At 39.1% G+C, this 12,520-nt stretch overlaps 1 protein-coding gene across 2 annotated transcripts in view; it reads left to right on the top strand.

Moving 5' to 3' along the window:
* Nucleotides 1–12,520, top strand: part of LOC136883294 (Golgi resident protein GCP60) — a 130,130-nt gene that overhangs the window by 45,643 nt on the left and 71,967 nt on the right. For both annotated transcript variants that reach the window (XM_067155529.2, XM_067155528.2), the window contains exon 3: nt 1,718–1,858. In XM_067155529.2, coding sequence (XP_067011630.1) covers nt 1,718–1,858 — 141 coding nt within the window. The remainder of the gene's footprint in view (nt 1–1,717; nt 1,859–12,520) is intronic.

Raw genomic sequence — 12,520 nt, 5'->3', positions numbered from 1 at the left:
TTGCATCCAGGAGATAGTGGGTTCGAATCCCACTGTCGGCAGCCCTGAAGATGGTTTTCCGTGGTTTCCCATTTTCATACCAGGCAAATGCTGGGGCTGTACCTTACTTAAAGCAACGGCCGCTTCCGTCCAACTCCTAGGCCTTTCCTATCCCATCGTCGCCATAAGACCTACTGTATCTGTGTTGGTGCAACGTAAAGCAACTAACAAAAAAAAAAGTATTCTTCTGATTTCCATATCCAGTCTTGCATTTTCCATTAGTTAATTTCCCAAATACTTGAAGTTCCTCACTACTTCAAGTTTGTCTCCTGTTTTAATTGCTCCTTTTTCTTCTTTCATTCTTGTAGGCCTACTCATTGACCATTATCTTCCTCTTCTCCACACTGATCTTCCAACCCCATTGTTCATTCTTTCCATTTACTTGTTGCACTTCCTTCTCATCCTTTCTTCTGATCAAATCATTGGCGAACATCATTACATTCATTCTTGCATCTCTGTAACCTTCCCTTGCTGCCTTCATGATGTCATTATGAATAGTAAAGGCGACAGCACTTTTCCTTGCTTTAGTTCACTTCATATTTCCTAACAGTCCGTTTTACCCACTGCTGTCTTGACACAGCTGAACAATTGTAGTCTATTGCTTCTAAGATTAGTATTACTTCCTTTCCTATACCTCTGAATGTCAGGCTTTCCCAGGCTAGGATTATTGCCATAAGCCATTTTCAAGTCAATTTATCAGTGTTCTCCCTATACTTCTCTTCAGGCTTTCTTTTCCATGTTCTGTGTTAGAACGAAAATGGGTTCCACTGTTGACCTTCCACTTCTGAATCCGCATTGCTCCTCTTGTAACAGTCTTTCCACCTTTTATGTAGTTCTTCTTTCCAATATCCTTTCTATTATATTGACAACTTGTGAGATGGATTCCTAGGTAGGAACCACATATCTTGCCTCCTTTCTTGAATTTTGGTATTATAACTCCCTTTTGCCAATCTCCAGGAACTTGCTTCTCTCTCCATCCACTCTAACAGTCTGTATGTCCACTGCACTACCACAGGTCCTGCACCCTTGTTCATTTCTATGGGCACTTCATCTGCCATCAAAGCTGTGCCCATCTCTATCCTTTTTTGCTGGCCAGACTACCTCTGCCATTGTAATGTCAGGTCCTGTTCCTATTACTTATTTCTCTGATCCTGCTTTGTGGGTAAAGTCTCCAAAGTCTGATTTCTTACATTCAGTGCTTCATGGAAATAGTCTTTCTGATTTTGTTACTATTACTACTTTGTTATTTTTCCCAGAGTTCACATTGCATAGTTTCTGTTTTTGATTATCTTATATAATCATTTTTAATAGTGTAAAGTGTCATTCATTTCCTTTATGAATCTTCCCCAGCTTTTCTTCAGCAATTACTTTCTTGCAAGCTCCTTTTGCTTCTGTACATCTTGCTCTTTTCAAGTGTTTTTTCTTTTCTTTCCAAGTTCTGTTCATTTCCTTCAGTTTTTCTTTCACTCTCAGTCCAACATGATACCTCGTTATTATTGTTTTTTTGTTTTGTGGTCGTAGAAATAATAGGTTGGAGACCATTGCTCAAGGAACTGTGAAGTTAAACATCCATCACACCTTTCAGCCCTTTCTTCAGTGTCTTAAGAAAATAGAAGGATAGTATTTCATTTTTTTTGGCATTATGGCAATATAATAATATGCTTTTCTTCATTTCCAGAATAGCATGGCAGGCGCTTAGCAACATATCACGTGAAGAAGCGATGATTGGTTTTGCAGAACTTCTTGATAAGCTCTGTCCCCAATTCACACCGTTCGTTGAAGCCCACAAGCGTGACATCGAAGAACGGGAGAGACTTGCGTAAGTGTCCTTTTCACTCCACAGTCACCAGAGTACTAAGAAAGGAAAAAAGAAATATCCCATGACCATTAGTCTAGCTGCAACTATGCAGATGCTTTGTATCTTAAATGTACTTTCATTGTGACCCTCGTCTTCTCATGGGCTTACATTTTGAGAGCATGATGTGACAACCATGGGGTTCCATCTGAGTTGAATAAGTAAGATATTTTTGTATTTATCTGGGCAAAGTTATGTATGAATTCCCTTTCTTACATTTAACTAGTCTTAGGGCCGATTTCGTAGAAAGCGCTTATACATAAAGTGCCCCTTATAAGCCAGGTTTCATTTCATATTACCTACTTAAGTGTCCCACTTATTGCTATAAGTGGATCTTCCACACCCACTTAAGTGACTTACTTATGTTGCAGCAAGATGGAGGATAATGATTTTACTGAATGTTGCATTTCCTTCACAGAATGCTTTCTGCGCACACAGTAGAGATGGAAAATCCTGTTGAAATGTAATGTGACAAACAGTTTGCGCTCGGTGCCAGGCAGATCCCTGGACAACAACCTCTGTTGGCATTGCCACAGAGAGAAAGAAACTCTTGGTCATGTCCTCGGATTCTGCACATGTGGGGAGCTCCTAAGAAACACGTGGCACCACCAGATCAGATCCTTCATTGCCGAAGAACTGAGAAAGAAGGGATTCAGTGTACATGAGGAGGTACACGGACTGGCCATAAATGGTAGTTCGCAGAGAATTGACATCATAGCCTTTAAAGACAACAGCTCTCAAGGATTCATATTAGATCTGACTGTGAGATTCGAGCACCATAGCGGTTAGGCAGAGGAGGTTAATCTAGAAAAGATTAACAAATACAAACCCACTATCCCTTACTACAAATCTAAATACCACCTTCAGGAAATCGAAATAATAGGGATAAAGTTCGAGAGGCCAGAGAGTGTAAGAATTGTGTATTACGTTGCCTTGAATGGGCAGTAAGAAACTGAGAGCCTGTTCGCTCTTTTTCAAATTTTGTAATAGTAACGAGTGCTTCTGGAAGGCTAGATACTGTATTTTGGGAGCAAGCGCTCTTGAATTAGGGGATTTCTGCCCTTAAGTAAGTAACACCACTTCCGTTTGTAAAATTGTAAAACTAGGGACTTAAAGCCCAAAGTTCTTACGGTTCTGAATCTTGACTTTTTTCTAATCTGGTTTCAAGAATGGCATTGTACCTGATTGTTATTTTTCCTTGTGGAAATTTGTTTGTTGATATTTCAAGAAGTATATGAAAATGAAAACCTACAATCTGTTTTCCAGTCATTGACCGGGTCAGGGATGTAATGAATGAAGAAGATATAGGCTGTTAGTACGATGGGGTCGTCACTCCCAAAGTGATTTATTAATGCATGATAGATGCTATGAAATGAGAATGGAGAGTGTTGCTGGAATGAAAGATGACAGGGAAAACTGGAGTACCCGGAGAAAAACCTGTCCCACCTCCACTTTGTTCAAGAAATATAATCTTTATTAAAATTTTAATTCAATTCTTAATATTGTAGTTAGACCCATTCAAGCCTGCACCTTCTTTCACCTCTTTCTGCTCCACGGGTAACCCTGTAACAATTATTATTATTATTATCATCACCATCATTACCGGTATTTCGCTTCATTAATTGGAAACGTGTTACAAGTTGATAAGTTATCAAGACTGTAGGCCTATGGAATAGTAAAGAACTATACTGAGTTATAAGAAAATCGAACATGTTGCACTGCCACCATTTATTTTAAGATTGATTTGTGCTAATTATATGAGGTTAGTCAACCAATTGTTTGCTGGATTATATCAGAAGTTTCTGAAATTATGGCATCGCGCATCAAAATATACTATTTACATTTTATTGGGGAAGTAATTAGGCCTATTACAACGTAACAACTATGGATATATTTGTCAAATCATTAAGAGTTGTAAGGCTAGATATTCTACATTTGGATGAATATTTATATAGGTTCGAGTACCTGGATAACTATAAACGTATTATTAAGAATAAAATTTGACTCTGGGCATTTTTGTACTTTGCATTGTCAACAACAAGTTTTTCCCATGTCATTCATATTCTGACGAGAAACTGTGTCGGTCTGTTTGTTCTATATTATGTGCACATACGTCGACACAAGTTCTTGCAGGTGCCGTCTCAGCTCGCTGTTTTGTTATCCATACAGTATAGATGATCTTTTAACCTCAAAAATGTTGCGCACGGTCGCGCGATGTCCTTCGGAAAACAAAACATGATAGATCATCCCACCATTCGGTAGCCAGAACTACACGATCCAGGAAGCATGGGCATAATATACAGCATTGCCACATCTCCAGTGAATACTTACTGTAACAATGAGTGTGCTCTTTAAGTGCTGTCTATGAAGTATAAACTCATATACAGTAGAGTCTCGCTCAACCAACCTTCGCTTATCCGACATTCCGTGTTTTCCGACACTGGTAGGCTTAATTTGAACTTTAGGTGGAGGCAATTCTGGGACACCCGGTGTGGAGGGTGCGAGCGTGGGACAAGCACTGGCAGTCATGTGATAGGACCGGGTTTTTCTCAAGGACAGGTGCAGCGAGTTTTCAGTCATTGTTCAGTGTGGTATTGGTAGGTGTGGATGTTATAGTTTTCATACCCTCTGTGAGCATGGCGAGTAAATGGAAGAAAGTGATTGTTTCTGTGGAAGACAAGTTGAGTGGGTTAAAGAGACTGGACAAAGGGGAAACTCTTCAAAAAGTGGCTCCAGATTATGGTGTTGGACGTGTTACAGTGGGAGACTGGAAACATAAGAGGGAAGAAATTCAAAAGTGGTGCTCTACCAGAGCACTGAAAATTAGAAAAACAATGAAAAATGTGAGTGCGAAAAAGTAAGTGAAGCACTATTTATTTGGTTCACTCAAAACCAGGAAAAAGGCCTGCCAATATCTGGCCCCATTTTGCAATAAATGGCGATGTATTTCCAGAAGGAGTTTAATGAAGGGGATCCTAATTTTACTGCCAGTGCTGGGTGGCTTGATCGGTGGCAAAAACGGTACGGCATTGGGCAGCTTAATATCTGTGGAGAAAAATTGTCAGCTAAATCCTATGAGGTCATGAAATTTAAAAGGGAATTTCGAGAAATAATTCTTGCTGAAGGATTAACCCGTGATCAGATATTTAATTGTGATGAGACAGGACTGAATTTCAAGATGCTGCCATCAAAAACTCTCTCAGACCAAGTCAAGACGTCTGCACGTGGCTACAAGCGTAGTAAGGAAAGTTACTGTTGTTGCCTGTACTAATATTACTGGGAACTTAAAAGCAAAATTGCTTACGATCAGTAAAGCAAAGAAGCCTGGGACATTTAAAACATTTCTGTTATTGTTCCTGTTCATGTTCATGTTTCTCTCTCCTAACGTGACGTCATTATGCTGCCAATGGACCAAGGTGTGCTGGAAATATTGAAGATGAAATATCGCCGGAAACTCCTTTCATCTCTGATAGAGAAAATGAACAATGGCAATGAAACCACATGAAAGACGTGGCTACTGGATAGCGCAGTCATGGGAAGAAGTTGGAACAACGACATTAGAAAGTGTGGGAACATACGAGTGAGGTTGAACATCGAGAGGAGGTGGTACAAGAAGACATGGAAAAACATTGTTCCCTTACTGAATTGTGTTCCTGTCTGTGAGGATGCTACGACTCAAGATGTAAGTGGTGTGCACAAGATTATCTGTTTGAACTAACTGATCCTGATATTCTTGCTTTTGTGAATGCTAACGAAAATGAGGAAGAAGAAGAACGAGGCATTTCAGAACAAAAGGAGAAAAAAAATTACTCGTAATGAAGGATTATCATCGACGGCGGGATCTTGCACCAAGAAAATGTGAATCAGCAGGCAAGCAGACATTGTTGACAAGTTTCTTTTCGTAAGACATTTGGAATGTTTTTGTTCAGAACTGCATCTACTGTACAATTTAATTGGTAAGTCAATAAATAGAGTACCGTAAAACATAGTAATACAGTATAGCCTTCCTGTTTGTTTCAGTTCATCTTCAAAGGTTATCCGACGTACTTCAGGTCCCGTTTAGGTCGGATAATCGAGACTCTACTGTAAGTGAATACTTATTTTAAGTGATCCCTTATTACTTAAGGGTTCCACTTATGTATAAGTGCTGACTGTGAATTCGGCCCTTAACCTAGTGTGACTAGCAACAACTATAGTTAAAAATAATGCAGATTATGATCTTATTATTATTGTTGAAAGAATAATAAGGAGAATTATGAAGACTGATAAAAGTACCGTAATCATATTAATAAGATAATTAATATAGTGATATTACAAGGACTATTTTTTAATTAAGAACCATTTGCCTGTAAAATATCATCTACATATTATCGATAAGTTCCTTTTTTAATGCCTTTCTGCGTACTTTTAGCTACTTTTCCCCATAATTCCAGGCTTATTGAAACTTATGTCATAGCGTGGAGCAAAGTTTTGTTGACCCTCGTCGTAGAAATCTGCCGTCTATGTTTTCACTTCCATCAGTGTCAAAACGCTCGCTGCAGAAAGAGGTGGTAGTCACTAGGTGCTGTTCAAACACAAGCACTCGTCCTGTCTTTTGGCTGGCAACAGTTTGACTACAGTCCCTACATCCCTTGTCATAGGTACGACATCGTAACTGGTGTAAAACCTTCAAATATTGTGGTTGGTATATTTTGGTCCTCTTTTATTAAATATTAAATATGACTAATACATGGTTTCCCTGTAAATGAATATGAAAATCTACAACCTGTTTTCCAGTCATTGACCGGGTCCAGGATGGAATGAATGAAACATATATAGGCTGTTATTACAATGGGGTCGCCACTCCCAAGGTGATTTATTAATGAGTGATGAATGCTATGAAATGATAATGGAGAGTGTTCCTGGAATGAAAGATGACAGGGAAAACCGGAGTACCCAGAGAAAAACCTGTCCCGCCTCCGCTTTGTTCAGCATAAATGTCACATGGAGTGACCGGGATTTGAACCACGGTATCCAGCGGTGAGAGGCCGATGCGCTGCCATCTGAGCCATGGAGGCTCTCCCTGTAAATATGTATTATAAAATTTATATAACCTCAAATACGTATGGTGTACAAGTTTAACCTCAAAATCTATATAGTCGAAAGGGGTAGAAAACTATGTTTGTACATTAGATTTATTCTACTATAATTTGATATATATGAAGGGTTCTGGAAACTTATTGTAAGGTTTATTATCCAGGTACATGTAGAGGCATTTGGAATGTTGGACTATGTGTATTGGTAAACAGTATAGAATGTTTGAGTACTCCATTCGACTAGCTGGTCGATCGATGTTTCGAGTGTGTTCCATTAGAGTGTTGTAAGAACACTTCCAGAAATAGATAATTCTAGATGGTTGATCGAACTGTACATATATCGATCTGTCAGTCTGGTTGGACTCGAAGGCAAGTGTTGGACTCGGAATGACTGTTGGGCTCCGTGGTGGAGTCAGGTGAGTTCAAGAGAGCGTATGTTATAGTGCATGAGTTCATGTTGTTGATATCTGTACTTGTCAGAATTTACTTCAGGGTACTGTCCCCTTCTCCGGGGTCGCTCAGTCGGCGGAGCGAGAGTCCCAAAAGGGTGGACCGTTCGCAGGGCCGATTATGCTGTTAAGGGACAACTTCCTAGAATTTACATTTTCAGGACCCTTGGTGACTGGATAGGTGACACAATATAAATGAAAATCAGGGCAAAATAACAACAACGTTTATTAAAAACATAATGGAAACCCAGTCTGGACAAATGCATGAAAGAGAAAAAAAAAGAAAAAAAATTATTAAATACAATGTGATTTTTGCAATAAAAGGAATATCTCAATCTTTAATGGCTTGTGAATAAATGAATACGACTGTAAGTCCTCGCATGCTTTTGGTGTTAGGTTCCATTGCTTCTCCAATGAAACTCCACCTAAGATTTTATTCTGTAACATCGAATAAATCACTAAATTAGCAAAGCTGTCATTTCCCGTTATAACTCATGTTTAGTCATTTACAGGTAAAATAATTTCATACATTTTGAAGAACAATTCCTATTAACTCAGCATTTACTTGTTCAAGAAAATTCCTTGAACATTCATTTCACTCTACCTGTGAAAAATCCTCTAACTCATTTTGTCATCATAAAATTTCTTTACAATTTCATTTTAGTGTTGGGTAATATTTTTACAAATTCTTCACTTTAGCGTTTGGAAATATTTTTACAATTTCTTTGGCATAACTCCCTCTCTCTCGTAGACTACGCTTGACTGTATTCTTTCCTTACTCTATTTAACCTTTCTAAATTACCTAGCATTACATGGATGGATAGAGCATCATGTGATCCTACACGGAATCAACAACAACAACAATGCATCACGATCACACAAACAAAAAAAAAATATACAAGATAAGTTTCCTTGGAATGATAAAAGTAAATGACACCAAATAACCCAATTCTACCAACTGGTTATAAGTACATTTTTATCCCACAATGAATCTGTAATATTTATTATTATTATTATTATCTAGTCATTTATCTCGTCTTCCTCTTGGGTTTTATTGAAGATCCTTATAATCATCTGATCAGAAATAAACTCGCTCATGACTATAGTTATAATGATACAGAAAGCTAAATTTCTCTCTCGAAGAATAACCACCACCATCATCAGTGATAAGAGCTCAAGAGCCTCGAAAACATCTAATAACGATTAAGCCGTGTATTATTTTTATCAGTGGTTGAGCCAGAAATAGACCTATTATAGTCCCTAAATCCGTACATCCTCATAAATCATTATCGCCATAATCATTCATTACAATCACTGTGACTCATAATACCGTTTAGGCCCGACATGCACCCTAGTAGTCCCATGTCGTCCATTAATGGCGAACTCCATTATCACAATGACCATACAAGTTGAATCTCAACAACTCTTACATTATCCGACCTTTACTATTTTGATCATTATTATTATTACTATTATCCTATAATGGCTCCTAGATCGTTCTCTCGAAGAATATTTCTAACATTCGTCGTTCACTTTCCCTTCTACCATCAATCACTACACATGACTAACAGGGTTTTAAAACTACGATTTAATTATAGTTTACTCCTACATTTAATCATATCTTCATTTACTATTTTTATGAGTTTAGTTTACTCTTATTATTATTATTATTATTATTATGATTGTTAGTAGACCTTACTCCCTTAAATCACTTTCGAAGATCATAATCATTCACTCATGTCAACTCGAGAATAACTGGGATTATTCATCATCACGTCCAAAATAAAATTATCATTATTCCAAGAAAATGCAAAGATAGAACAATATTGAAATTACAAATCAACGAAGTAAGGAATGCTCTCCCATCACCATTACATACAAAATTACTAAGGAAACTACTTTACTCTACGCAAGAATACAATCTAGTCATCTACTAAAAGAGAAGAAATTTTACAAGGGTACTCATATTTCCGGTGAAAATCCTTGGCGTCGGGATGCTGCTGCAGGCGACAACGTCTCTTGCCTCATCTATGGTGGTTTACGGATGTACAAAGTCATCGCGTTGGCGTGCACTCTGGAATTTAGTTCCTCATGACTGTAGCTATATTCAGCGTCTTCTTTTTACTCCAGCAAAGTCTCAGAAAATCTCTCGATTTCCCTCTTGATCGCCGCATGTCGACAACTTGGTTTCCTCGGAGATAGCTGAAACTAAAATATTCTATTAGCACAGGGATCCACACTAGCTATAACTCACTAAGTTATGTACAACACTTAACTTGGCGCAACGATGTACTTTAGGTCCATTATTACTATAAGCTTCGTCTTCTGAACACATTCATTAAGTTACGATACGCCTTAGGCTGACAAATAATAGGGCTGACTATTATGATGATTAAATAAAGGTTAGATTTCCTCTCGCCTATCCACTTGAGATCGTGATTTCCTTTCATAATGTCCAATGGAACATTCCTAAAGCTTCTATGGCAAGAATCGGCTTAAATGAGCACGCTGACTGTCTGCGGTTTAACATTTTCCACCCGGGAGAATGTACAACTGTAATAAGCTCGCTGGATACTGCGTTGAGCTAACAATGAATTACACTGGCATTCAAGTAATGTAATGATCGTGCCCTATAAGGATTACACTAGTATTCACGTCGTCTGAACATATTCTTCTTCCCCGTAGAGAATACACGGTTCGACTTCTCGTAAGAAAAAAAACTGTCCAACGTGCTCTTGAAAAACTGTTCTGGCCGTCGTCTCGTAAAATTTTTCTTGAACTGTTTTGACGTTCTTACCCAAGAACTTCCTTCGACTTAGTTCCAGAACAATCCTAATATTTCCAGCACTTTCCTCAATTTCTATTGGCTGGTAATCGACCTGCGCCATAGCTCGTCCTTGACCGCTACGAGTGGATTTTATGAGAACATTTCTCCTCCCCTTTGTCGTCTGCCGGTGTCATGACGTAACTGCGCTCCGGTCGCCCTCGATCAGCTGTTGACCTAGTTTCGGCCGGCTCGCTCTCGCACAACTGTGTCACAGCTGGTACACGCGCACTCGTAAGCAATGCTCCGTAATAAATATTCCCAGCTTTCTCACATTAACTGAGGTACCATTTAGACGGGTACATAATCCCCCTTGGTTGATTTAGGATTTAATTAGCAGATTAAATCATAACAGCTCAGTTTATTTTCTAAATGTACACGGAAAATGTGCACCATTACAGCTCCTTTTCAAGATTAATTTCTAGGATTTCTCCGGAACTGGTGATAGACGCGTAAATTCCCAGCATTATAAATAGCTCTAAAGTGTCCATCAAAGCTCTCTACCTGGTATGCATTGTTCCCCAAATCTTTAATTACTCTGTAAGGTCCAACATATAAAGGTGCGAACTTCGCGTAGAATTTTTCAACAGGACTTGAAATAGCGGGTTTACGGAGTAATACGTACTCTCCAACATTTAAGGGACGATGAAATCGTTTCTTACGTATTCTCCTCCGTCTTCTGTTGGCGTGATCTACAAGGTTTTCTCTCGCTTGGAGAATTACTTCCGCATGAGTAGGACGTCTATGATCCAGGTGTGGAATTACGTTGTCCCAAGTTCGGACGGGATATTGATTGAAATGAATGACTGAGGGAATTAATTTCGTCGCCTCATGCACTGTGTTATTTACCTTAATTCGGGTTGTTGCCCTGGCGTCTTTCTTCCAATAAATCATGCGGTCGTGTGAGCCATGAATCTACCTGAATTATCTCAAAGCAGTCCCCTTGACCATTCGCCAATATTTCGGGTATTTCTTCATTCAAAAATTGACGTTTTTTTTTTTCACCCCTTGACTCCTTCCGGGTTGGCAGACGGTCTCCTCCTCTCCTTTCCGTCTTTTTTTCTCTTCCTGAAATGCGAGGGATTCTGCGCCTGTTACGTCGGGATCTGTATTTTGATTCAAAATAGCTCTTCTCCATATTTCACCTCCGTCTGTTTTCTCCTTGAGTTCCCGGACATGTTCTTTGTTTTCATCAACTGTCCCCCTTGGTTGATAAAACCGATGATAATTTCTTCTTTTCTCGGCAGCATATTTTACTCCTCGAGAAGTTCGGCCAAAATATCGATCTCTTCCTCTTGATCCCATCGAATACGGTCGAAATCCATGGAAGCCCCTCTGTAATCTCTGCTCATCCCTTGCTTCACTCCGTTCGGACCTCTCTTTAGTTTGTACTTCTTTATTTTTCTGTGGAACCACCGTCCTTTCTTTCTCAACATAAGTCGAATTGATTTCCTGACTCAAAGTTCGAGTATTACGGGTATGATCCCTAGACGTCATATCTAGCTGTCTTAATACTCTTTCCAGCTCCATAGCTGTTCGGATGTTCGATGCTATTAATATTCTTTGTACGTCCGGCGGTAACTGTCGAATGATGACTCGGCATAATTCTTCCTCTGGAAGTGGGTCGTCCAATTCTCGGATTTTCCGGATCTGATTTGCGGCGAACTCGGAAAATTTCGTAGGCAGCGTCGAAGCATATCGACGAGCATACCATTCCGTCCTCAAATTGTGCTGAATATCTGTGTTCCAAAATTTGTCGAAAAATGCGACTTTAAATCCTTCGAAATCATCGAAACTGTACCGGAATGCCATAAACCACGTGTGAGCTGACGAATCTAGGTATTTTTCCGTCACTCGTAATTGTCGTTCAGGAGGAATGTCATTATCTTTAAAATATTCTTGTAGGTCCTTAATAAAGGTTTTAGGTGTAGGTCCGTTTTGATTGTTGAACTTTCGGGGTTGATTGTCCTGTAGACGTATAATATTCACAATCTGCGGCCTGTTCCCTTTATCGTCCATTTGATTTAAAGATGCGGTATTATTCTTAGCTCGACCGGAAGTTTTTATCTCCTGTGCTGCATTAGGAGTCGAACAAATAAATCCTGCTTTAAACTGTTGCTCCATTTGTGATTGCCTTTCAATTACGGACGCAGTCACAACTCGTGTGCTGTCACTATGCAATCGCAACGTTTGTAGTTCCGTTGTCATATTTGATATTTCGTCTGACATCCCCTTTATTTTATCCTCCATTTGTCCTACTAACCCACGGGACGCAAGA

The sequence above is a fragment of the Anabrus simplex genome, chromosome 11 (assembly GCF_040414725.1).
Source record: "Anabrus simplex isolate iqAnaSimp1 chromosome 11, ASM4041472v1, whole genome shotgun sequence".
NCBI classification, from domain to species: domain Eukaryota; kingdom Metazoa; phylum Arthropoda; class Insecta; order Orthoptera; family Tettigoniidae; genus Anabrus; species Anabrus simplex.
Note: the sequence above shows the minus strand (reverse complement) of the source record. Positions and strands in the feature narration are given on the sequence as shown.